Source organism: Anabas testudineus, chromosome 10 (assembly GCF_900324465.2).
Source record: "Anabas testudineus chromosome 10, fAnaTes1.2, whole genome shotgun sequence".
Lineage (NCBI taxonomy): Eukaryota > Metazoa > Chordata > Actinopteri > Anabantiformes > Anabantidae > Anabas > Anabas testudineus.
The window spans coordinates 4,291,666-4,318,641 of record NC_046619.1 but is presented as its reverse complement, the minus strand read 5'-3'; the positions used below and the strand labels follow the sequence as shown (position 1 = coordinate 4,318,641).

At 41.2% G+C, this 26,976-nt stretch overlaps 2 protein-coding genes and 2 non-coding genes across 4 annotated transcripts; 3 read left to right on the top strand and 1 right to left on the bottom strand.

The window, feature by feature from the left end:
• Window positions 1-4,079: 4,079 nt before the first annotated feature.
• Window positions 4,080-11,854, bottom strand: ptcd3 (pentatricopeptide repeat domain 3). The gene is made up of 24 exons (XM_026358596.1): window positions 11,727-11,854; window positions 11,425-11,534; window positions 10,961-11,013; window positions 10,702-10,741; window positions 10,522-10,567; window positions 10,360-10,428; window positions 10,003-10,107; window positions 9,781-9,904; window positions 9,573-9,676; window positions 9,259-9,423; window positions 9,069-9,129; window positions 8,739-8,818; window positions 7,617-7,761; window positions 7,435-7,485; window positions 7,232-7,321; window positions 7,063-7,091; window positions 6,863-6,969; window positions 6,709-6,787; window positions 6,350-6,440; window positions 6,089-6,174; window positions 5,820-5,965; window positions 5,667-5,708; window positions 5,355-5,513; window positions 4,080-4,258 (listed from the first exon to the last, which is right to left on the bottom strand). Exons 2-24 carry the CDS (start codon window positions 11,511-11,513, stop codon window positions 4,213-4,215), a joined length of 2,007 nt encoding a protein of 668 aa, XP_026214381.1. The 5' UTR covers window positions 11,514-11,534; window positions 11,727-11,854; the 3' UTR covers window positions 4,080-4,212.
• A 1-nt stretch (window position 11,855) lies between these two features.
• polr1a (RNA polymerase I subunit A) lies at window positions 11,856-26,954 on the top strand. Its single transcript, XM_026358589.1, has 37 exons — window positions 11,856-11,932; window positions 12,339-12,447; window positions 12,614-12,709; window positions 12,942-13,091; window positions 13,236-13,346; window positions 13,488-13,573; window positions 13,819-13,907; window positions 14,006-14,083; window positions 14,338-14,455; window positions 14,713-14,854; window positions 14,996-15,157; window positions 15,363-15,485; window positions 15,585-15,812; window positions 15,912-16,019; window positions 16,100-16,246; window positions 16,381-16,572; window positions 16,681-16,830; window positions 17,034-17,217; window positions 17,308-17,390; window positions 17,842-18,000; window positions 18,346-18,444; window positions 18,586-18,738; window positions 18,888-18,970; window positions 19,189-19,354; window positions 20,202-20,325; window positions 20,608-20,696; window positions 20,801-21,000; window positions 21,281-21,448; window positions 22,194-22,329; window positions 22,651-22,805; window positions 22,921-23,047; window positions 23,181-23,288; window positions 24,578-24,853; window positions 25,354-25,554; window positions 25,816-25,933; window positions 26,008-26,172; window positions 26,537-26,954. Exons 1-37 carry the CDS (start codon window positions 11,856-11,858, stop codon window positions 26,635-26,637), a joined length of 5,061 nt encoding a protein of 1,686 aa, XP_026214374.1. The 3' UTR covers window positions 26,638-26,954.
• LOC113161144 lies at window positions 17,539-17,675 on the top strand. The gene has a single exon (XR_003298731.1). It is a non-coding gene; the product is annotated as a small nucleolar RNA SNORA5 (small nucleolar RNA).
• LOC113161145 lies at window positions 19,737-19,873 on the top strand. Its single transcript, XR_003298732.1, has one exon. It is a non-coding gene; the product is annotated as a small nucleolar RNA SNORA5 (small nucleolar RNA).
• Window positions 26,955-26,976: the final 22 nt, after the last annotated feature.

The window sequence follows — 26,976 nt, the reverse complement described above, 5'->3', positions numbered from 1 at the left end:
AGACTCCAGCTTATTAAGCAAAATGCAACATGCACCTGATTAAAAAGAAGAGTTTTGGAGGACACATGGTAGCTGCTTTACGGACAAAGGTACTAAAGGCCTTTATCTACTAACAAACAGCTATTTTACACCACAAAGTGTGTGTGATATTAAGCAACAAGCATTCTTGTACTGAACACGTTGTCACTTGTAGGGATGCTTTTTTTTCTTCTTAAAGTACTGAAGATTCAAGAATATAGGCAGCGGGGATGTTTGTTAATGTACTTAAATGTACTTCATCGTCCCTCAGGATCAGCCTCACCCATGTACCACCTAATGAGCAAAAGCACCTAATCGGCAAATACCTCCATTAAAGCCTGGAGCAGGAAGGCATCATCATATCAAGTGTCTTACTGTAACTGTAACCTATAATTATAAAATGTATCACGGTGAGGTAGATTGTGATTTTGGACGGTAATCTGCAGCAGATTGCTGATTGTCCATTCTGCAAACAGACCTTGTCAGTGAGTGTAACTTTAAGTGTGTGTGTGAACTGTCAGAGACCTGCTGGTGCTACTAGTCTCTACATGCAGGAATTCCTCCTCTCTTCCTCCTCCTCACTTTTCTACTCTTGTCATAGTTTTCCTTCCAATCCCACTTCCTCCCTTCTCCTCTTGTGTTTCTCTGTTTCTCCCTGGAGTGATGTGCTGAATCTTGTCAGAGTAAATTCCTCATCTGTGGCAGAAGGGAGAAATTTCCAGAAGGCTCTGTTTGCTTTTGATATAGTCTCATTAGATGTCTCCTCAGTGTAGCAGTAAACAAAAGAGTGGTCGAATATTGTCATCACACAGTACACAGCCGCAGAATAATTATTCACTTAAAGCATGAATTTCACTAAACAAGACTGATCCTGCTAGCTGTAATGAACAAATACGTATTCACAAAAAGGGTGGAAATAAAATTTAAGTTATATATGATATATTGCCAGGTTTGATGTTTTTTTATTTATTTTAAATGCAAGAGTTTTTCTAACCTTCATTTATTCATGAAGGGTTAAAAGAAATGCTCCATTTGAGACATTTTAGTTCCAATAGTGTGTATCACCTTTTTCTGTCCTGTTAAAAAGAGGACTAGACAATGATGTCACTGAATAGCACAGAATAAGTGTTGACACACATACTTTTATAAATCTTTTTCACATCTGCTGTAGAAACAGATATTAGTAAAAAAAAAAGATGAGGTTCTTCTTAATATCCTGATATCCTCCTTAAACTATTTCCAAGTATAATTGCATACTTTTCTGTAGTAAACAATGTTTTGGTTTTAAAATCTGCTAACTGAACAAATAAGGTGTCCCCCAGGGTTCAATTTTAGGACCACTTTGTTTCAGAACTTGTTTTACTCATACTGAACCATGCTGACACTGTTTATCAAAACTAATTTTCTTTCTGTTAGTGTCATGCACAACAAGATCTGTAGATTCCTATTGGGATGATCTTTTTTCACACCATTGTACAATGCCTATATGTATACAAGGATTAAATCACTCTCTCCATACAAAACAATAACTACGTTGGCTTTACTGTAGCTTGATAAATTGTCTCAGTATTTTTAAACTAAGTCACAATATAGTTAAATGTATAATTACATGTAGAATGTGATACAAAGACCCTGGATTTTGCCTCCTGGTGCTTAACCAGGGCTGCAAACTGTCTCATGTGATAATACTTGTATATGTCAACAAGTTAAGTGAACTGTTGGTCAATTCACTGTCATTCCTAATGGAACAGAAATGGAGACAGAAAGAGCCATAGACAAGCACCAATGAGGGAGACAGACAGGTAGAAAGGGAAAGTTTGACAGACTCAATGAAAGACTGACATTGTGCTCTTTTGGCAGGATGCAGTAAATGGTTTAAGCACATGCTTGTATGACTCATAAACCAAACACATGCAGAAACAAAGATTAGGAGATGATGCAGTGTGACTACCATCCATTTGAATGAATGAATTTGAATATTTTATCAAACTGCATAAATATTTGTTTACACTGCACTTTGAAACACTACATTGAAGCTACATTACAATGGCCCGAATCACTACACAACATGTAGAATCACATCTGTATGACACTGCATAAAACTAATTTTAATGTCGTGTAAAAAACAAATATAACTTTTCTTAAATTAATTAATTGTTATGACTTACATAACATTAAAGCTGGCACACTGGACTTAAGTACCCAGAAGCCCTTAGTGAACTCAATCAGCAGTTTCTTTTTATTCTCATTATCGACCCATTTTCACAGGTTTTCTGCTGTCATGCCAGGTCAAGCATGACACCAATAGCATTATTGATGACTCCTTCAATTTAGGTTAAGCAATACTACTGTCCTAAAACTTACACACCTAAATGGAATGCAGTTGGAAAACAGCAGGACTTTGGCACATGAAGGACCAGGATTGGCCACTCCTGCTTTTAAACATCCCTCTCACCGGCAATAAGCTTACTGTTTCCTGGTTCCTATGAAGAGGAAAAAAAATAGCTTTCATTTTAAAAAATATATGGACATTGTATTATTTGGTCAAAGTTACCCAAACAGATGTAAACTGTGTTTGTTGGGGACTGTTTTCAGCTGAGGGGATTTAGTTCTACTATTGTTGTTCATAATGAAGGAACATATCTCCTAGTATGAGAGATATTCACAGCACCAGGAAATGGTCACTTCCTCTGCTTGTGAACAGCTTTGACCTCTTCCCCCACTTTACTAAAGCAGAGGTATGATGCATAAAGGAGAATGGGATAAAGGAATGCTTGTGACTGGCCACTTCCAGTGTTGTGTCATAGAAGCTGAATGCAAACTGTTCTATAAAATATTTGCCTTTTCATCCAAGCAAATCAAGTCCCAAAACTCCTGAACTACTCCCATTATCCTAGAGTAAGATTATATTATTATGTATTACGGATGGTAAGAGTGTGATTTCTTATTGTCTTGCCCAGGTCAATAATCAAAAGATTGTGCATTAGGTCTGAAAGGCAACACTCATGTGTTTATGAGTGTATCAGAGAGTAGACTCGTGCGTGGCTTCAGGCAGGTTCTCTAGAGAACAATTCATTCTGCCCACAAGGCCACGCCCATCTTAAAGTGCCCCCACCTACACTTATTTTAGCCCACTTGTCCTTATTTGGTCACACTGGCAGCTCGGCTGGTGATTGGTCGAGGACAAGAACTGTTTGAGAAACACGCACCTGTGCAGGCCTGCACACACGCCCAGCCACTGTCAGCATCACCTATGTGTGCACGCACACAGTGTACACACAGGTATAGATATGATATTGATGATTCCTCAATATTTATTAAGTTTGACTGCAGCAAATATAATATTACATTATGTTGAAGTATGTTTTTAAGTAATAAATGTGTCCTAGTTTTATCTGAGAGCAGGCAGACACACACACACACACACACACACCTGAGGCACCCATCTTGTCTAGACAAGCTGTCCATAAAACAGTGTGCAAAAAGCCACACAGTGCATACCTGCATCTGCAAACACAGACTATCTTAATATCCTGTATTTGTCCTCTGTAGGTGATTGAGGATGGACACTAAGATAATGAGAAGTTGAAAGCAGCATTCCAAGCCCCCTGAAAGTGACACACATGCAGCATTTGGAGGAGCAGCTTATCAGTGATATCAGGAAATTGGTCAGTTTATTACCAAAAATAATTTGCATCTGCGTCTTCCCAACTTGACCACATATTTTATAGTCATAGATTCTGCAGTAAATATTAATCCCCTCGTGTGGTCTTGGCACAGGATTTCACAGTCAAGATTTCAGAATGACTGGTTTTAAAAGGCTTATGATGCTCCTTATAATGCTTTGTAAAAACTGTTTTATTATAACGATGAGCAGTCTGGATTCCACAAAAGTCAAGCTGAAAATAATCATATAATGCATAAAAAGTATAAAAGAACCTGTGAAAAATTACACTTTCTGCTCTACTGTGAACTTGAGGAGTTCGTAAACAAAGAGAAATAGTGACCTCTAGCTGACCCACAAAAAAAAAACAAAAAATACACATCAGGAGACATTTAGGTTGTATTTGTCACTTACTGTATATGTTTATTATGCAGATAGACAAAAGAGTAAACTATGAATGTGCCTGATTTTTCACTCCATGGATTTTACATTTATTTAATAGACCTGTCAGCATCCCAGCGTCGATCCATTCAGTCAGATGACTCTCCTGCAGAATCCAGTTCCAATAAAGTGGCTCTGAATAAAGACAAAGATCAAGATAGTTATGTGTGTGTGTGTGTGTGTGTGTGTGTGTGTGTGTGTGTGTGTGTGTGTGTGTGTGTGTGTGTGAACAGGGGGGTCAGAAAATAAAAACATGTGATACACTAAGACATCAAGGAGACTTAGACGCCTGATGGCCCTGCTGCTTTTAGAAGAGGTTCTACCAGAAACCTTTCCTCTGCAGATCAAATTCAATTTAAATACTCTAGATTCATGTAAGGTGCAGAGCTTAGATAACTGCAATCAAAATGTGATTTCAATCTCCAACACAATGATATTTTTCTCTTTGATCTGCTCTTTGTTTTCTCGTCTTTAACAGCTAAATTGGATTTGATCCTGTTCATTTTTCTTTTGCTAATTTGTTCATCCATCACACCTGTCATCTCCAAACAACAAAGATGGGACTGTTGAAGAAAACTGGGCAGGAATACGCAACACCGTAGATCTTGTGTTTGTAAGATGAAAGTGGTGCTTTGTATACAGAAACAGCTTCACCTGTAAGAAATGAATGCTGAATCTGTCTGCTAATTCTTTTGTTCATTGTTTTAAGTTCAGATTACTTTTCTTCATTTTTGTGATACATTATTTTGTAAATCTACAGTCCGGTTCGTAAGTAATGGAATAAAGATATGCATTTATTTTTAATTTTTTTTGAATGTGTCTTCTGTACACCCCCCACACATAATCTGAAATTAAATCTATCTTTTATCTTATCTTCGTTCCATTACTTACATGCTTACTGTAGACAGTTATTCGTCTTTCTCTCAATATACAAGATGCTCTTTCACAGATAATCCCAGAGAAAGACCATATAGGCCATTTGGCTTTGGACTTTTCTGAAATACAACAGACCTATGCTCTGCACAGTCCCTAAATGTCTGACATGCACAATGAGTGAACAAAGCCTTTTCTGCTCACCCTGTGTGTTATTGGTGCTCATGATTTTTTTTTTAGCTGCAAATGGATTTGTTTAGTACTGAAAACCTAACAATGGTAAACAGTGCTTTTTCAGTGCTCTTTAGGCACAAATGCGATTACTGCGGTCTTTCTGTAGTCTAGCTATGCTATTCACCTTTGCTCTTCAGTCAGATCAAACTCAGCCACTGTTCTCTTTGCCAGCTGTGCTGTTGCTGGCAGACAGAAAGCTGCAGACAGCTGAACCAGGTCCACTGCTCCCTGGGCAGAACCATCGGTGCGACACACTGACAGGAAATCATCCATGAGCCAATCACTGGAGAACAACAGCATGAAAGACAGTCACAAACAGCTTGAATGAACATGTCACGATTAATGAACATGTCATAAGCTACTGTTCTGTGGTCACTTGAAAACTTTGTACTACATATAGAGATTTCTTTTGTAGTTCAGATTTAGGCAGACTTACGGAGGGACTCTGTTGTTGGATTTGAAGAGCTGTAGCATTTTCCTATAGAGAAAGGAGTCGATGGGAGACACTTTAACATCATTTGACAGTGAGCATTATGAGTCAGACTACGTAGAAGATCTCCTGTGACTGATATACAGGTGCCTCTCTCACCAGGCCTGTTGAGTCTTGTTGGCTCGCAGAAACAGGGAGGTGATGTGTGAGAGGGCGGAGGTGCTCCAATTCAGACTGGGCCTCCCACTCTCGCCATCAAACACACTCTTTACATCCAGAGCACACTGTGCAAAAGATTCCTGAACCTGCAGACACACAGACAAACTTCATATCTTTGTGTGAGAAACAGGAAAACACTGAGATAACACTAGTGATAGTTTTTAATAGAATATTTTAAAAATTGAATGCTGCTTGTTTGTCGCACAGACCTCTGGACTGTGTTTCTCTCTGGCCATCAGGGTGAGCACCTCCTCCACAACATCCAGTTTATTATCATGACCCAGGGAGCGTATATCTGGAAAACCAGTGCACAAGACTCAGAACAGAAAACAGATACTGCTGAAATGACTGCTCATGATTTATCCAGTGTAATTCATTTATCCAGTCTTACACTGTGTTTGGAGATCAGTCTGGAGATAATGTACGAAGTGATATTACATTCCTACAACTGTAGCAGCATGAAAACTCACCTTTCCATATAGTTGGCAGTAAATCAAGACGACTGTCTGTGTCCAGAGCCTGCAGCAGGTCTTTCAGTCCCTGTGGGTTCGGGTAGTACAACTAGAAACAGAAAAAAAGATTTGAAACATGCAATACTTAATACTACAGCAACTTACACAAACAGATCCAATACCTGTCTCCACCAAAGGAAACACTGGTGTGACTCAAGACTTACACTAGAGTGCTCTGTATGAGTTTGGGTGTAAATACAATACACAATTAATAATGTAGGTGATGTAACAAATGTAAAGCTATACTGATATTCTGGTCACCATAGCTGCCACTTTACTGAGAGGTTGAAGAGATTTTAGTGGAAAGGTTTACTGACCGAGGGAATGAGCCGTCTGTACCACTTCAACACCACATCAACGTGCTCCATCAAACACAACAGGTTGAAGAAGCGACCACTGGAGAGAAGAAAGGACTGATTCAAATTTTGATTACATTTATTTATTAAAGTTTATTTGGTTTTCATTACTTACTAGTAAATACTGCTCTGGTAGGAATCTCCCAGCATCCTCCAGTTCTCCCCCACTTCTACAAGGCTCTGGACTTTATAAGCCAGCTCTAGATCTTTACTGTCCAGACACTGTTATGACAAAGATGAGCAGAGAACATATTAAAACTGAACAAATATTCATAACAATTATATTTCTATCAAACTAGTAATTAAATGACTTACTATTTTCATTGCAATAGAGAGGAAGCGGACTGGAGAGAAGAACAGGGGGAGTCAGTAAAACACACCTCTAACTACTCATATGTTTTTATATTACTATCCAACTTATTAAAGTGGGCATATTTCTGAAATGTGTACAATCAACTCATTATACACATACTCTAAAACATACCATCATCAGGGTCTTGACAGGTGAGACTGCATCCAGCCAGCTGTGATATCACTTCCTGTAAAATGTCAACACTGCTTTGCCCAGAGTTGCCTGGAGACAAAACACACTTGCTTAAGAGGATTTAGCACAAAACTAAAAGTGACACAATCTGTATATCTATCATTCAAGTGTACTGTACCATCAGACTCTACTGCTGTGTTTACCTGGTTTATAAAAGATTGCCAGGAGGTGGTTGAAGGTAGCTAGGCTGGGAGCTAAAAAATACAAACACACACGCGCAAATGAAACACTATTATAATAACATATGAATAATGGTGTGCAATTCCACTTAAATGTCACTTTAGAATGAGTTTGTAGCACGTGTGTGTGTTCACAGTTACAGTACCTATTCCTACAGCCTTCATCTCATTCAGAGTTTGCAGAGCTTGTGATTTGGGAAAGGTGCCACAGGTTCTCAGAGCTTTAAGGACACTGTTGAAGGTCAGCAGGTTGGGCTGAACTTTCTGTTGACTCATCTGGTTCAGCAGATCCTGCAGACAAAGAAAGAGACACAGTGGTAAAAAGGGTTTACTGGGTGACCAAGTGTAAGAATATTTAATTTGTTGCTGACACAGCAGTGAAGCTGTGCCAGCTCTGTGGAAAAGAAAACTATGATACTAGATTAGTGCCACACATGGCTGAAAGATTTCACACTACAGCTTATTAAAAAGGCAAACAGCATGTTAATATTCTAACATACTGAAGAGTATCAGTATGTAACAACAATGCACTAAAAGAAACAACAACAACAACAACAAAAAAAACTTTTTTAGTTCAAATGTTGATATAATAACTCTTTAGAAGTTCTTCACTTTTTTTGTCACCATAGAGCAAAGAGAGGCCAAAAGAGTTCTTGATTAAATTAGTATGGAAAGTATAGAAAAATCACACGGGTAAATAACATAATACAGTTTAAACACGAGCCATTTATTTGTGAAATAATATTAAAATCTAGGTTTAAAATGTCAAATTTCTTAGTTTTAATAGTTAGATTTTTTCCATTATACCTTTTTTATAGTATGTTAATGACTTTATCATGATGTCAAATGTTTATACAGTATATTGATATGATAATTAGGGATGTATTAGTTTGAAAAGTGTGGCTGAAACCACAACACCAACAATCAATATTGGCTGATGATCCCGGATTATCATCAATTCACTACAATATCCCAGAAATTTGATATTTTTCTTTGTTTTGAGTGTGAGCTTTAAGTTAAGAAAGTAACACTAAGTCAGTTAAGTTACCAAGTCAGCAAATATGCTGTGTTCATGGACAGTACTGAGTGTAGGTAATTTGTGCCCCCCTCAAAAAATTAAATAAAATAAATAAAAAGAAAAAGTGTGGATATGGAGAATTGTCCTAACCACACTGATTATTATGTCTTTAATAACCCAACCTGCTGATATATTTGTACTATTGGCACAAAAACTTTAACATTCTGCAAAACAGTGTAAAGGCTCTTACAGTGATGAGTTCCCATCTCTCGTATTTTTCTCTGACATCTGGAGTTGCTGAGATCAGAGCGTTGAAGATGTGGACATCAGCTGGAGACAGAGGGAGCAATTAGTATCCTGCTTCCAGTACACAGAAACTTCAAGAGGAAATGGACAAAAAATGCAAAGACACCAATTATATATTTGGTTGTCTGCAGAGTTTAGAGGGTTGTATTTCATTCTTTGGCACCATCTGGTGCTACTATTAGGAACATCAATGACAGAAAATACACCCTTTTAAACCAGCATAGTGTATTTTTACCCAACTAATGACCTTATTTCTTTTCCTGTTGCAACTCACCAGTCAATCTGTTGTTAAGCAGATCTGTGTACATGCTGAAGGCCTTTGCATAGGCTCCATGCTGAGCAGAAACAGAACAAAAAACACAGGGATGCATCACCACTAGCATTTTTCTGCCACTGCAGTACACTGTACTGTCTTGACAAACACGAAGACTAACAACTAACAGCAGTCATCAGTCTGATCATACCATCACCATGCCTCTGATCAGAGCTGAGTAACACCGTGTGTCTTTCTCTGGCAAGAGGTTAAAGATTCTCTCAGCGTTGTTGCCTTCTTTCCACGTGGTTTTCATGAAGTCTGAAACCTGACGGACCCTTCCTCTTGAACTTCTTGTCTCCACTCCTGACTCCTCCTGAACACACACAAAGTCATACAGTCCATAAAATATATAAATACATAAAAGCATTAATAACAAGTCCTAATCTGAGCAAGGCCAATGTAGTTCTACATTCAGTCAAGTCACTGAAATTCACCCTGAGGTTTGGATAAGGGATAACTCACTGTGTTCTCTGTCTGTGGACCCCCCTCCTGGACAGGGTTTCTGTCACAGTAAAGACAGATCAGGTCTAGCAGGTCATGGGTTGTTTCCATGGAGACTGCAGTGCCTGAATGGATTAAATTAAAGACATTTAGTAAAGTTCCATTTAAAAACATTTGTAATAGAGGGAACATAAATTTATATATAAATGTATTGTGTGTGTGTTCTCACCGGCTTGGAGCAGCTGATCATACATGTCAACAGCAGCTGTAACTTTCCTCAGGTTGATTCGTTCCTTCAGTGCTTCCTCACTCACCTCCTCAAGACATGGTGACACTGTCTCAGGCATCAGACACTACACACACACAAAAACACACAAGTTTTTCAAAATTTAAACCAACACTGCGTCCAAATATACTTTCAGATGTGTGTGTGTCTGTGCGCACATCTTACTGGTATATGTGGCTCAGCAAAATCTTTGGCAAAGAACTTGGGGTTGCTATTGACAAAGAATTTGCCTGCGGCTCTCCCAGACTCCAGGGAGAGTGAGTACATTTTCTGCAGAAAGAAAAGAGAAAGTGATTTATAAAATACAAAACATCTGACACATTCTATCTCTTTATTCCCATTGAGAATACAAAAGTATTTTTATGAAAGCATAGTGGGTGTTAATGATGCTACATAAGTAGATATATACGCATAGAATAGACATTATAGACAAGAATGGGGACAGCAATAAGTGGAACACTAACAACTAGGCAAATGAAAATGCAGTTGAGTAATATCGATGTAAGACAGTGAAAGACATACAAACTCATTATTGTTCCTGGGGGAGAGATAAGGGTCATCCTGGAACTGGTATGGATATGCTGTAGGGTCCTGGTAGATTAAGAAAAAAAAGGTTTAGATAAGTCACAAACAGTTTCATATCACACTGACAGAACAACGTGAAACAAAAGAGACAACCCTCACCCTGTTAACAGTTGAAGCCAGAGCCTCCAAAACAGCCTCTTTGCTCCTATTTCATAAGAAAAAATATTATTAGACTGATTATTGGGATCTTTTCAAGGGCAAATACTTGTTAAATCAGTTTTAAGGAGAGAGGTTGGCCACATGGCTATATGGCACCTCATGTAATACATGGACACCTACCATGTTTTCTTCCTGGGTATGACAATAGTTTCTGTAGAGTCTGCAACACAATTGAAGAAAAAAAAGTAGCTGTTGTTGGAAAGTGATTTGGTCAAAGTACAGTTTATCCTAAATCTCTCTTGTCTCCTGCTCAGTGACTGAGAATCTCCACAGATGTTTATTTTCTTAAAGAGTTCTTGACACAATAGATTTTTTCGCATTGCAGTTGCTTGTATTGACAAATGTTTTAGTCATGACCAAAACTCTTATTCCGCCTTACCTTTATTAGCCTGGGCAGCTTGTTGTCGCAGAGCTGGAGACCAACCAAAACTCCTGGAGAAAAAGGAAAGTGTGAATACAGAGAGATGCAGTTTGTAAAGGGCTATTCCACTCCTCTAGTACGCTGTTATAGCTTGTTCGTTAGATTAAGCTAATTACGACACAACAACATTATAACAGCTACAGGAGAATATTCAGTGGCAGACATCACTTATCCTCTAATCAAAGTTAGGTGTTAAAGTCCTTAATTAAAAACATTATATGACACTACATTTTAGGTGAAGTAAACATTAAACAGTAGCACGTAAATGTCAATATTTTACTAGCATTGGCTCCTGAATGAGTGACCTCCTGTCAGATGATGCTAGCTGCAGCTTTCAGACTGAAATAACAATTAACATTTCACGACTATGAAGTCGGCCGACAGACATTCTGAATTAAACACAAATGTCAAACATTTAGTACCTGTGGCCCCACAACTGCTCAAGGTTGTTAAGAAAAAAGCGGCTGTTTCTCTGGATGTAATGCCCTACGTGCCTCCCGGGCGCCGCCATGTTGTTACAAACTGAGGGCTTCTGGGAGGGAGAAACCATATAGACAAGCAAGAGGGGGATACAAGTAGAACTAAATATCTATTGACGAAACATTATGATTTCACACTCTCTTTAGATAATGGTAACTCTAATGATGAGTAATATATATTATATTTTAAAAGCTACACATTGAGTGTGTTTGCAGAAAAGAATTGATATCTGTTTTTGTGTCACCCCTCTGAAGTGAAGCTTGGTCAGACGGTCCCACGTGTGAAACCAGAGCAGGTTTGTGTCGCATGTGGATCAAATGTTTCGCCATGAAGTTAGAGCATTAACCACAAAAAGTCAGGATCGTTCTCCAAAATGTTGTTCGGAAAAGAAGTGCCATGGCGACGTCTGGAGGGCATGTCGTTTGGCATTTACTCCTCGGAAGAGATAAGGTGAGAGAAAGCTTGTTAGCTTTTTTTTTGGCTTAATGCTAATGCTAAGCAGTTCAAAACATGTAGCCAACGTTATGCTCATGGCAGCACGCTGTAATCTTATAATGTGTTAGGTTTATTACCAAATCACACACACATTGTAAGAACAGAGCTGCTCTGTCAGTGTTAGCAATGACTTAGTTTTCAGTATTTATCTGTTTTTGCACCAAACCTAATTCTTCTGCAGCAGCTCTGAAGGTAAGACAAGTTAAATACATGTTTATATGATCTAATTATACTTTACCTGTGTTTTCTGTATTATACTGTAAACACAACTAAGGACGCACAGATATGAAAAAGCTTGGAATCCATAATAAATGTGGGAATCAGGCAGTATAATAGTGTATTTCTGTCATCTCCTGTCCAGGAAGTTGAGTGTGAAGGCCATTACTAACTCCAGGTTCCTCGATTCCGTTGGAAATGTGGCCCCAAACAGCCTGTATGATCTGGCCCTGGGACCAGCAGACAGCAAAGAGGTACGTCTCTACTGAAATCACGTCACATTCATTCTGTGTGTTCTACAGTAATCTGTGCAATATATGTGTCTGTCCTCGACTTGTGTATTATCCTGTTAAGTTTACAGCATTTACTTTAAACAAATATTAAACAAATGACATTTTCTTGTGCTGTTACTTTCTCCAGGTGTGTTCAACCTGCTGTCAGGACTTCAACAACTGTCCCGGACACCTGGGGCATGTAGAGCTGCCTCTGCCTGTATACAACCCACTGTTCTTTGATGTAAGCCTGTCCACAAATACTCTACAGACTTGTACTAACACATGCACCATGTATGTGTTTAAATTTAATGATACTGGGTATAAAATTGATAACCAGTCAGAGGAGTTAAGGTTTGATCAAACCCTGCTGACTTCTTCCAAATCTCTTCCTAAAACTTGTTCCAGTTTAGTTGCTTTGCTTATTTTTTTTTTTACCAGTGCTTTAATTCTTTTTTGCCACTCTCCTTCATTAGAAACTCTACCTGTTGATTCGTGGTTCCTGTATGGCATGTCACATGTTAACATGTCCCAGAGCTGCTATCCACCTGCTGCTGAACCAGCTCAAACTAGTGGACCATGGAGCAATGCAGGAGGTCTACCAAATCGAGCACGTTCTCAATCAGGTGCGTTTGCAGTGGAGACTAATTCTGGCAGGATCACACAGACAAAATTAAAGACGCTATAATTGATTAATGCAGATTAAAGACTTGTTCTCTGGTTACACTTTATCAGAGAGTTTGTGTGAACCTTCTGTTTGTTTGTGTTAGCATCTGGAGGAGAATCCCAAAGCCACTGGAGACGAGATTGAGCAGGTGCTTAAGGAATTCACGAACACAGTAGTTGCAGTGGACGCTGACGGTTCAGAGAACATAAAACCAGTGAGTACACTCTAACGTACATGCAGACACATCAGCACTAAAATATACAAACTGTATTGTGATCATTGTCCATTTTAACCATATCCTGCAGCTTCAGTTGAAGCACACTGGCTTAATTTGTGTTTGTATGTGTTTTTTTAGATTAAACACCTGGTTGAAAAGAAAAGCAGTTTGATAAATGACTTCTGGAAGGTCCACATGAAAACTAGGAAATGTCCTTACTGCAGGTAACTGGATACAATGATGATGCAACGGACTTAATTACTGCTTTCTATATCAAACTTGGTCTTATGGAGCTAGCTGTGCAGTACTTACAAAGACACTACTCTCACCTTTATGCCTTATGTTTCACTTCAACAATTAAATACAAGGAGTAAATGTTTGTAAAAACAGTTTTTACTTGGCTTGTTGAATGTATGATTATAATTAAATTGAGCTTACTGAATGGGCGTTTGTGTGTGTGGGTGTGCAGGAGTGGCAGGTTCACAGTGCGCCGCGAACACAACAGTAAGCTGATCGTCACAATGCCATCAGGAGTACAGACAAGCGACAATACTGATGGTGAGTGCTATAAAAAAAGAATATTATTACTGTTGTGTATACTGTGTGTGCATGCAGTGATTACATCTGTGCTTGTTGTTTCTCTGTCTTTGCAAAAGATCTGATTGCTGGGAAGAGAGTGTACCTGACTGCCAGCACTGCCAGAGATCACACTAACAAACTATGGGAGAACGAAGGTAGACAAACAGAACAGCTGTCCTCTGTACGATCAACCCCAAGTGTATAAACCTGCTTCTTAAGTGTGCTTTGTGAGAACCAGGTCACACCAGGTTTGAACATGTGCAGATGAACAGTCTTAATCAGTCCTTTTTTACAGACATACAGTTGCAGAGTAGTGAAAACAAAGCTAAAACCTCATCTATTGTGATTCTGACAAGCAATAGTTTTGGAAAAATCACCTTTCCCCCTCTTTATTTATTTATTTTTTCAGGTGTCTTCCTAAAGTGTCTTTTTTCTGGGCTGGAGGAGGTCACGACATCGCAGGAGGGGGAGAAGGGTTTCTATCCTGACCTCTTCTTTCTGGAGATGCTGGTGGTCCCTCCTTGCAGGTACTGGAGCTAAAATATAAATCTGCATGCAATACTCACATCTGCAGCTAGATTTTTAATCAGAAGTAAAACCTATGAATTAATGTTGCAAACAGTTAAATAAATGTGCACCATATTGTACAGTAGTTAATAATATGAAAAGACCCATATGCTGACAGCTAATGTAAGGTAAGATAAGATAAACTATATTAATCCATAAAGGAAATTAAGATAAGGCTGTGAGATTAGGGTTATCTCTTCCTCTCTCTCTTTCTCAGGTATCGACCAATCAATCGACTGGGCGACCAGATGTTTACTAATGGTCAGACAGTCAACATGCAGGCTGTCATGAAGGACTGTGCAATCATAAGGAAACTTCTGGCTCTCATAGCGGGGGAAAAGAGCACTCAGGAAGAAGAGGTAAGATATTGTGCACATGATGAACTGTAGTTCACGTTGATGCATAAAAAGGCTCAACAGGGCAGATCAAGTGAAGTCATCTTATTAATCACAAGCACAATCAACCACAGAATCAGCCTGTCCTCTCTTACTGTGTGTCAGGCTCCTGAACAGACGGACCAGTCGTTTCTGTCTATGATACCCGGGCAGACATTAACGGATAAACTCTACAACATCTGGATCCGACTCCAGACACACGTGAACATCGTCTTCGACAGCGACATGGACAAAATGATGACCGAGAAGTACCCTGGAATTAGACAGGTATGACATCAGATACCTCACAGGGTAACGGAACATATTCACGGGTTAAGAGTGGATTGCGGGTGACTGTGTTTTTCCAGCTGCCCCTCAGCTATCGCTTCAACATCAGTGTAAAGATAGTATGACATCTGTTACATGGAACAGTGCAGCTGACCAGCTCAGATGTGAACACTAGTCATCTGTAACTGTCTTCTTTCTGCTTCAGATCCTGGAGAAGAAGGACGGACTGTTCCGGAAACACATGATGGGCAAACGAGTGGACTACGCAGCACGCTCTGTCATCTGTCCAGACATGTACATAGGGACCAACGAGATAGGAATCCCAATGGTACGTCTGGTTCTCCTTTCTGGTCCCCATTGATGTGAAAGGCCGATAGTTCTCTCTCCAATAAACCAAAGTCATTATCACTGTTGTGCTTCCTTGCAGGTGTTTGCCACCAAGCTGACCTACCCTCAGCCTGTCACTCCGTGGAACGTGAAGGAGCTGCGTCAGGCGGTCCTTAACGGGCCCAACGTCCACCCTGGCGCATCCATGGTGATAAACGAGGATGGCAGGAAAACCATCCTATCAGCCACGAACTTCACACAGCGAGAGGCTGTTGCCAAACAGCTGCTGACGCCATGTCCTGGTCCACATAAGATGCCGATGAAGATTGTGAGTTATATATCCTAGTCCTAGTTGGAGCCAGTTATAGACATAAACCGTTTGACCACCTGTGGATTGACTTTCCACTCCTCCTCCTTGTGTGTCTAGGTGAATCGTCACATAAAGAATGGAGATGTTTTATTACTCAACAGACAACCAACTCTGCACAGACCCTCCATACAAGCCCACTGTGCCCGAATCCTACCAGGAGAGAAGGTCAGGTTTGATCTAATGTCATGTCTCTGTCACTGAGTTTAACTTTACAAGACACATTACACGTTGTCTTCATGTTACAGGTGCTCAGGCTGCACTATGCCAACTGCAAGGCATACAATGCTGACTTCGATGGAGACGAAATGAATGCTCACTTCCCCCAGAGCGAACTGGGCAGGGCCGAGGCCTACACGTTAGTCAGCACCGACCAGCAATACCTCGTTCCCAAGGTGGGTACGTACACACTGTGGAGGGGCAGTTGTTACAGAATACAGCGTGCCACAGTGTGGAACTGTAGCAATCTAGATAAATAGCTGCAAACACTTGAAGCTTGAATCCAAAATATCTCTCTTTATGTGCATAGGATGGAAAACCTTTAGCAGGTCTGATCCAGGATCACATGGTGTCAGGAACGAGGATGACGATACGCGGCTGTTTCTTCACCAGGGACCAGTACACGGAGCTGGTGTACAGAGGACTGACTGACAGACCAGGCAGAGTTAAACTGCTGCCGCCGGCTGTACTCAAACCACAGCAGCTGTGGACAGGAAAACAGGTAACTGCACTGTCACAATTTAGTTTTAGTAAACGCTCTTGATCTCCCTCAGGAGGAAATAAGGGGGGGGGGCTTTCATTGACTCTAATATCTTGGTGTTTCTGGTAGGTGGTGTCCACGCTCCTGCTGAACGTCATCCCACAGAAAGCTGTGCCTCTCAATCTGGTTGGCAAATCAAAAATCCCCAGCAAAGCATGGATCCAAGTCCCCCCACGTGCAGCTCCGGGATACAAACCTGACAGCATGTGTGACTCACAGGTACACACACACACCGCGGCAACAATTCACTTCTCAGTCCAAGTCAACAATGACATAGATTTGTGTTATTTTGCCTTTTTTGGCTCAGTGAAGCTTGTCTCAGGAGAAAATAAAGAAACTTGAGACAACAAAGTGAAGTCCGTGACTCAGCATTCAACATCTCAACTCTAGCTTTCCTTCTTCGTCCTCACTTTGTTTTCCAGGTGTTGATTCGTCAAGGGGAGCTGTTGGTGGGCGTTCTTGACAAAGCTCACTACGGCTCTTCAGCCTACGGGCTGGTCCACTGCTGCTACGAGCTGTATGGAGGCGAGACCAGCGGCAAACTGCTCAGCTGCCTGGCCCGACTTTTCACTGCTTACCTGCAGCTGTACAGAGGCTTTACTCTGGGTAGGAAACCAGAAATACAACACACAAACTATGAGGCCAGATGTCTGTTCTTGAATCTTGATCTTTCTGTGGTTTAAATCTTGTGTCCAGGTGTAGAGGACATCCTGGTGAAACCGGGAGCCAATAAACAGAGGAAGAAAGTAATTAAAGAATCACTGAAGATCGGCACCAAGGTAAGTTGTAGCACAAGTTGTAGCAGAGTTTGTTCTGCTGAAACCGTCTGATAGGGTTTATTGATGAAGGCCTTCGAGGCTTTAAGCAGTAAATTTACAATTTAGAAAAGATACAGGCAGCTCACAGTAAATGAGTATTTAGAAGGATGGCAGCTTTGTCAAATTCAGTGCTTCCTCCTCAGTGGATGCCACTGGCCAAAATGGCTGCTACAGTGAAAGTGTAGTTCATGGGCCCCACGGTGCTTCAACATGGCTGCTGGGGATAAACACGTGCTACACACAGATATTGTCCAAATCTCCTCTCCATTATTTGAGAATCTGTGAAATAATGCAGTGAACACTGCACACATGAAAACCCCCTATTAGCACCGACTTGCACTGTATTGTCGTTTATTGAAACTACCACTAGAGGGCAACAACATTTCATTTATTCTGTGTTTCCATCTCTCAGGCTCTACAGGCAGCATTCAACCTGCCCCCCAATGTTGATCAAGCAGAGGCTCAGAGCCGCTGGCAGGACGCTCACCTCAACCCAGACCAGAGAGACTTCAGCATGGCAGACCACAAGTTCAAAGAAGTGGCTAACCAAGTGAACAATGAAGTCAACAAGGTAACCTATCAGCCACACTCTCAAGTGATAAGTCATGATCAGACACAGAACCGCAAGCCTGCAGCTCGTAGGGGCTGAGCAGGAAGCAAGGTTTAACAAGAGGTAAATACATTCAGCAGCAGCAGCAAACAACAAGGCAGAGGGTTGGTTACATTCAGGTTTGAGACATGTGGCATCCTGGTGGAGCAGTAGATCACTTACAAGATACTGGCAGGTGACCTCATCTTCTCTCAGCTCTCCATTGTGCTGCAGCCCAGAAAGGAGTCAGGTCCTCCACAAATACATGTTGAACAAGTGCAGTCCACATGGTCGTTATCTACTAAATACTGGTTTGTGTGTCCACAGGTGTGCATGCCAGTTGGACTCCACACTGCCTTCCCAGACAACAACCTCCAGCTGATGGTCCAATCGGGAGCCAAGGGATCCACTGTTAACACTATGCAGGTATCCCACTTCCATCACTGCTAACGCCCACCCCTTCTCTATTCACACCCAACTTTAATAAAACCTCTGGAACCATTAATTGACAAACACCCGGACCTGTCTGTGGCTGTATTTGTGTGCGTGTGTGTGTGTGTGTTTCAGATTTCGTGCCTACTAGGTCAGATTGAGTTGGAGGGCCGTAGGCCCCCCCTAATGCCTTCTGGGAAGTTTTTGCCATGCTTCCAGCCATATGACCCTTCACTGGGCGCTGGGGGCTTTGTCTCTGGGAGGTTCCTTACAGGCATCAAACCACAGGTACGTAAAAGAAAGTGGGGCGCCAAATGGAGCACAAGAAAGCTTTCTGTATCTCTAGTGAGTCATTTTAATGAGAACGACAATGGTATGACGCCTCTTGTTACTTCATGACCCAATTCTTTTCCTGTCTGTGTTCTGCTTGTGTGTAGGAGTTTTTCTTCCACTGTATGGCTGGCAGAGAGGGACTGGTTGACACAGCTGTGAAAACCTCTAGATCAGGATACCTGCAGAGGTAATGCAACCTTTTCTGCTTAATAGACCAGAAAAGGCTGTAGTCATCTGATCCTTGGGTAGCATTACATATGCATTTAGTGATTTGCATTTGGAACAGAAACACACACGTCAGCATGTGCACTCAGCTTCTCAAATGCAAACAGCACAACACCTACCCCTCCTTCTGGTCATCTAGTCCCTCATTCCTTCCTGTCCTTCCACACGTCTCCTCTGCAGATGTGTCATAAAGCATCTGGAGGGTTTGGTGGTACAGTACGATCTGACGGTGAGGGACAGCGATGGATCAGTCATCCAGTTCTTGTACGGTGAAGACGGGCTGGATATCCCCAAGACTCAGTTCCTGCAGCCAAGGCAGTTCCCTTTCATAGAGGAGAACTATGAGGTAACACGTCTCAACACGCAAACATGATGTTCCTGTTAACTTATCGTCAGGCTAACAATGAATACATCTGCACTGTTGCATGTTTTAGCTGAAGCACAACTTTGTTCTTTTAAACAGCTCCAGATTTGATTTGATTTTTTAAACTTAAGAAATGTGAAAATGTGACATTGTGTTAACTTTACTTACACTTTTACGTTGCCTTGACGCTCATGATGGCGTGTGGTCAGTGAGGTAGGCCTCAAGTTTAATATGCCTACAGTGAACTACAGCTTCACTTTTAAGGTGACGCTTCTTTTTATTCCCGTCAGCACTTGAATCCCAAAGCACAGCTAAACTACTACTGACTGGTCTGCAGCTCACAGTAATAAGTATTATGAAGGATGGCAGCTTTGTCAAATTCAGTGCTTCCTCCTCGGTGGATGCCACTGGCCAAAATGGCTGCTACAGTGAAGGTGTAGTTCATGGGCCCCACGGTGCTTCAACATGGCTGCTGGGGATAAACACGTGCTACACACAAACACAAATGAAATGATGTTGTGATTGATAAATTCTTTGATTCCACTAGTTAGATTGTCTGTGTGAAGGCCCACATGGTCATTAGCTGTTAGTTAAAGCATATAAGGCTAACAGAATGTCTAACACCCTCTGGAGGTCGATATTTTTATCTTTGCACACAGATATGTTAGCTCTTTACCTCTACTTCCTTTTCTTTTCACTGGACCTTCATTCGCAGAAAGCTCATAATAACCTGTATTTACAGTTCAGCATTCAGTTTGCTCTTCCTGCTTCAAACAATGATGCCCTTTCATGCATTTGAATGCAGCACTAATTTCCATACAACTGATAGGTCATCAAGAGGTCCCAGGGCCTGGATAAGGTTTTGGCACGTTTGGATCCTCAGTCTGCTGCTAAACACTTTGCAGCCATCCAGCGCTGGAAGGAAAAGAGAGACCTGGCATGTCCACGTAGAGGTACGCACTGCAACCGACCTCACATCTGTAGTGCTCCAAGCTCAATGACATTATCATTAGACTGACCATCAGTAAGAGGAGGTGCTGCTGTGGGTTCTGTGTGCTCTCATGTGTCAGAACATGTGTTAAAACACATTTTTAATTGCATTAGTGGATTATTGAATCTAGGATAATGGAGGGAATACACAGTAGATTGTTGAACATACTCTAACGTGTCTGTGTGAATATACTGGATGTCACTCAGTGTTGGTACATTCAGTATGTGTGTTCTTTGTGTGTCAGGAGCGTTCCTGTTGTTTTCCCAGAAGAAGTTAGCCAAACTGAAACAAACAGAGTCTGACGTCCACATCAGAGACGCCGCAATAACACAGGTACACAACAAAACCTAACTATTAAAGGAATTTAAAGTTTTAGTGTCGCTGATCTCCGACTAACTGACTTGGCTAAACTAATTGGAACCACCCTCCATCCACAGGTCGTGCAGCAGTGGCGCTCTATGGATGAAGCCAGCAGGTCAAAATACATGAAGAAGTCGTCGCCTTGCCCAGAGCCCTCTCTGGGCTTGTTTAGACCGGACATTTGTTTCGGATCAGTATCCGAAAACTTCCACAACATCACAGAGAAATACCTGCAGGGCCGAGGCCAGACGAGTGAAGACAGCTTGGACACCCATAGGTACAGAGTTACTACAAATACTGACAATGACGTGATCTAGGAAGTCTTTCAGAGTAAATGTACTAATTACACATCAGTGATTTTGAATGAAAGTACAGTTTACACGACTTCCTATGAGCTCTTACACAAAAGCAAACAAGTACTTTTGTGCCGGCTGTTGGGGTTCACTGAACGGTCATGCATTCCTCTAATAAACCCGACCTTTGTGGATATCAGATGTTTAGTTTAGTGTTTCAGAGGGTTGTGCTGTAGAGTATCATTCTTTTGTGTGTGTCCGCAGCCTTCGCCAGTTGCTGCATTACAAGTGGCAGCGATCACTGTGTGATCCAGGTGAAGCTGTGGGTTTGCTGGCAGCCCAGTCTATAGGCGAGCCCTCCACCCAGATGACCCTCAACACCTTCCACTTTGCTGGCAGAGGGGAGATGAACGTCACGTTGGGAATACCTCGGTAACACCACCCCTTAAAGCTACGGGAGTCCTCTAGATGTGTTGTGTACTATAAGCAGAGGGTAACATGTAGGGAAACGTTCAGTGCTACGTGTGTGTTTGTTTGTGTGTGTTTGTGTGTGTGTGTGTGTGTGTGTGTTTGTGTGTGTGTGTGAGACTGTGTGTGTGAAACACAAAGTTCCTGCTCACAGCTAGTTATTTACACAGATATGCACAATCAGTACTTAATATTGTTGTTATATTAAATTAAACTTTCACATCCTCTTTTTTTTTGGTGACGCTAGAGTTTTGTGTGGTGAATCATTTGCTTGCCTCATCAGATACTATTTAATTGCATGTGTCTCATGTCTGTGGCCACACACCACAGAGAACTGTATCTGCCATAGTTTTTTTTATTGTAAAGACGTGGCATTGTGGTTTATCTGGAAATAAAATTGACATTAGGAGCACGGGGGAGTGATGTCTGATGAAGCGTTTTCGAGAAATAGTGAGTCCTTTAACGAACCACTGTTACAGCAGACAGATCTTGAGGTATTTGAGTCACAGTTTGTTGTTTCGCTTATGCTTTAGGAAATGTGACACGCTTGCACCTGTGTGCACTTCTCCTTTTTGATTCATATTAAAGTAACACAGGAGAACAGACGCTCAGCGGATGTGTCGCTCTGCTGGCGTCGCCCAAACAAACAATACGATCGAATGCTGTGACCTGTAGATGAATCCTGCATGTGTGTTCATGTGTCTCACAGACTGAGGGAGATTCTGATGGTGGCCAGCTCCAACATTAAAACACCCATGATGAGTGTTCCAGTGCTCAACAACAAGAAAGCTTTGAAGAGGGCCAAGACGCTCCGTAAGAAACTCACCAGGGTGTGTCTGGCTGAGGTAAAGATGAGCTCCTCTTGTGGTTTTTGGGGTTTTGTCATCCTTGTTGTCCTCTTTTCATACCACTTTCTTATGACTTACTTTCCACACCCTGTCATTTCCTCAGTCATTCCCTCACTGTGGGTTCAGAGAGGTCTCTGATTGTTGGCTTTAAATGAAACTTTTGCATCAGTGACCTTTTGATGGAAGTGTGACCTAGACCACCACTCGCCACTCTGTCTGTCTGTCTGTGTGTGTGTGTGTGTGTGTGTGTGTGTGTGTGTGTGTGTGTGTGTGTGTGTGTGTGTGTGTGTGCGTGTGCGTGTGCTTGTGTAAGGGCAGGTGCTGCAGAAGGTTGATGTGGTCGAGTCTCTGCGGATTGACCATCACCAAAAGATAAGGACATTTAAAGTCACCTTTCACTTCCTGCCTCATGACCGCTACTGTGATGATAAGCTGCTGTCGCCCCAACAGATCCTCCACTACATGGAAACAAGGTAGGTGTGTGTGTGTGTGTGTGTGTGTGTGTGTGTGTGTGCACGTGCGTGCACATGCATATGCTTGCTTGCACCCCCTGTATTAAGAAATAACATTTTTCCTCCTCTGTTGCAGGTTTTTCCGTCTCCTCCTCGAAGCCATCAAGAAGCGCAGCGCCAAGCTGGCCTCCATCGCCGTGGAGACAAGGAAGGCCACGCCCAAAGATAAAGATACCGATGATGATGGCACGGCTGCAGCAGGGGTCTGTTTCTAATTGGCTTGTCTTCAGCAGTCTCCCCGAGAGCGTTTTAAGCAGGAATGTTTTTGATTTCTTGAACTTTCTCCTCATAAACCAAACAAATTTGAATTGTCTTTGTCACATTGTGTCTCCTCAGTTAGATGATGCGGAAGGAGAAGAGGAGAGAGAGATCGTTGATGACCAGGGGAACGAAGGAGACGCTGACGCTTCAGACACCAAGAGAAAAGGGAAACAGGAAGAGGAGGTATGAGGACAGATTAATTACCTGAAAGAATGTTTTATGCTGTGGCATGTTTTCAAAGACGAATCCCTGGAAAAGGAATGCTCAGATATGGATCTCCTGTTCGTCAGGCTTCACAGCCTTGTCTCAACATTCATATCTTAGCTACGCACAAACACAATTTTAGCCTGATGGTGATGCTAGAAGTAAAGTTAAAGAATGGCCACAGTTCTACCATTTCACCCTGTGGCTCTAATATATTCGTTTTTTGACTCGGGAACTTTATTGAACTATATCCTGGAGCCTTCCTCAACCTGAGCCTTTAGGGTAAAGGTGGCCAGTTCTCTCCCCTTTATTAGGTGTTGAGGTATTAATATATGTAGAGTGGAAGTCGGGATCACAAAACTTACTAGGAATACTTGACTGTTCCTTAAATCCATCCAGAAAGTGTTCACAGGATGTGATTCACATTCATGTCATTTTTAATTGTTATTTATTTTTATATAAATATGCAAGAATTTTCAACAAACTTCTTTCACTTTAACATTATGGGATGTTGTTTTTAAAATTTTGAGGAAAATTGAATTGGTGTATTTAACAGTTGTAATAAGAAAAACAGTAGCTTGCGAGTATGAATATCAATATCATCCAGTTGAGGAAGCAGATATGTTTTTGAAGCTGTGAAGCATTTATCTATGAGTGAAACAGAATACAAGGTAAAAATTAGTTTCTGTTTGTCACAGATAACCTAAGATTTAATTTATGTGTCTTGCATTTTCCCCAAACAAGCAGTAAAACAATTAACTGCTTTTGGAAATGACTGCTACCTGTGTAGTTTTTTTTTTTTTTTTAAATATCAACTAATGGTATAATCACCTATCTAGTAACTGTACTCTAAATAAAAGCTTTCTAGTTTAGGAATATACCTGTGACCAAGAGGCCATGCATTGAAATACTGCACACTGAATACCTTTAACATCATTTACTCTCTAATATAAATGCAACCCAGCAAGACAGTAAATTAACCTCATGTTTTTAAAGTTCCCCTTTTGCAGCGTCTAGTCTTTCTGAGTACTGTGTACACTACCCCTTTTCTCTTAGAAATCTGCAAAGGTTCATTAACCCAGGAAGTGACTGTGTAAAAAAATAATACACTTACTAAGATTAAGCCCAAGATTATGACTTTAAGAATTCTGTTGTTGGTTACTAAATCATGATTGTACAGTGTATGATATATACAGCAACATATGCTACATACTGATATATACAGTATATGAGATGACTAATGCCTGTCTGTGTTTTTTCTGCTGCAGGTGGATTATGAGAGTGAGGAGGAGGACGTAGGTGATGACGCCGAAGATAAAGAAGGTCAGGAAGAAGACGAGGAGAAAGTGGAGAGCAGCACTGTGGAAGAGGCTCTGCCAGAGTCTGCAGAAATAATGGTGGAGAAGAAGAAGAAAAAGAAGAGAGCAAAACAAGGTGGACAAGGAGAGGAGTCCTTGAGCCAGATGAGAGTGAACTCTGTTCTGGAGTCCAACCCAGCGATAGAGAGATACTGCTACGATCACCAGCATGAACTCTGGTGTGAGGTGTGTTCATGCGTGTTGGCACCAAAACTGAGATTTAGAGATTATTCATAGCTCTCATACCAACAGGGATTAGTCCTACTAACAACAGAAGCCACAGTCTCACATATCGTATTCCTCTATGCTATACATAAACTGTTAAAACCACTTAAAGCTGTGCACGTCCTGGAGGGTTATGTCAGGAAATGAATCCATTCTGACACCTTGGCCAATTACATGTGCCGACCATGATCTGCTGTTGTGACAAAATAACAAACAAAAAAAGTGATACACTACATATTATCATACCTTGTGACATTTTTAACATTTCATTTGCATTCTCTGTGGAAGAAAGAATTTGACAGAGCTTACCTTGCGTGAACCCTGGCTTAGTACTAGTCCGTCAGTTCCTACTCGCAGCGCGTTGGCTCTGGGCCCCGTATCGGATCTCTAGGAACCACTGGGCCAGATCATTTCACAGGGTTTACTTCTCCCACCCACCCATGTTGTCTCCCTGTTTATAGGTCGACCTGGTCTTGCCAGTGAGCAAGGTGCACTTCGACCTGACCTCGGTGCTCTCCACACTGGCCCAGAACGCTGTCATCATGGAAACCAAGGGCCTGACTCGCTGCCTGCTGAGTGAAACTACAACAAAGACGGGAGAAAAAGAGACGATTCTCAACACAGAAGGCATCAACATGCATGAAATGTTCCGGCACAGTGATGTACGCAGCTTTGGCTTCATGCTAAAATGTATTAAACCGGTTGACAGATAACCGATGTGTTGCTATGTGTCACAGATCTTGACTAGCGGTTCTATCTAAGTCAGTCTTGGCTGTTGAATATTATATTGGCAGATCTGATCTGGCTTAGACTTAAAATAGCATCATTCATAATATGACAAATGCAAATCAGGTCAGTGAATTCAGGTCTTCCAAAGCTGAGACAGTTTAAATTTGAGTCTATGCATATGTGTTTTTCTTCAGATCTTGGATATCAAAAGGCTGTACTCCAATGAGGTTCACGCCATGGCTAACACCTATGGGATTGAAGTGGCTCTGAAGGTCATAGAGAAGGAGATCAAAGATGTCTTCGCCGTCTATGGTATACACACATACACAATTAAAATGCAGACCACAAGGCTTTCAGAAACTTCACCTGTATTTTTCTGTCTCCAGGTATTGAGGTTGACCCCAGGCATCTGTCGCTGGTGGCAGACTACATGTGTTTTGAAGGTGTATATAAGCCATTGAACAGGCACGCCATCAGGTCCAACTCCTCCCCTCTGCAGCAGATGACCTTTGAGACCAGCTACAAATTCCTCAAACAGGCGACCATGCTGGGTGAGGAAAGGATTCTAATAATAATAATAATAATAATAATAATAATATTATTATTATTATTGGATAACGGCAAAAAAAATCTACCTTTTTTTTTTTTTTTTTTTTTTACATGATTGAAAGTGATTAGAGACATTCACAACTCTCTCTCAATAGATGTATAATAGTGTGTCAAGATTGGAGAGGGGAGTTAATTATCAATTCATGAGCATGTTTCTTAGAGTGGTGTCAAGTTTGTTTGTTTTATATATTGGCTTGATAATTAATTTATTCTTGAGTCATTTTCTACAGCTGCCCAGCCACTGTCTATCTTTTTGTTCGTGTTGTTCACGGCTGTTTTTCCTTTTTCTTTTTTTTTTTTTTTCAGGATCATATGATCAGTTGGTGTCACCCTCAGCCTGCCTTGTGGTTGGTAAGGTGGTGAAAGGTGGAACGGGACTGTTTGAACTAAAACAACCTCTGCAGTAGAAGTGGCTGAATGTGACCAAGAGGGAAATCTCAAGTGTCCTGATATGCCTACAGAGTCTGCTTTCACTTCTGCTGCCTCCTACACCACTCTTCTTCTTATAAAAAAAACAAACTAATTTAACGCTGTGGACGTTGCTGTCTTCATGTGGCTAAGTTTGACATTAAAAAAGGAACTGTAAGTAACCCAGCAATGTCATGTCCTATTAGTGGAGCTTACAGCACACTATGCCATTCACAGAGAACACATTTAGGTGGATAACCTGCAAAATCCTCTTTGTATTTAATTCATAATAAAATTCAAAACTGTGAAAAGTTTATTTCGCAACGTTTTTATTTACC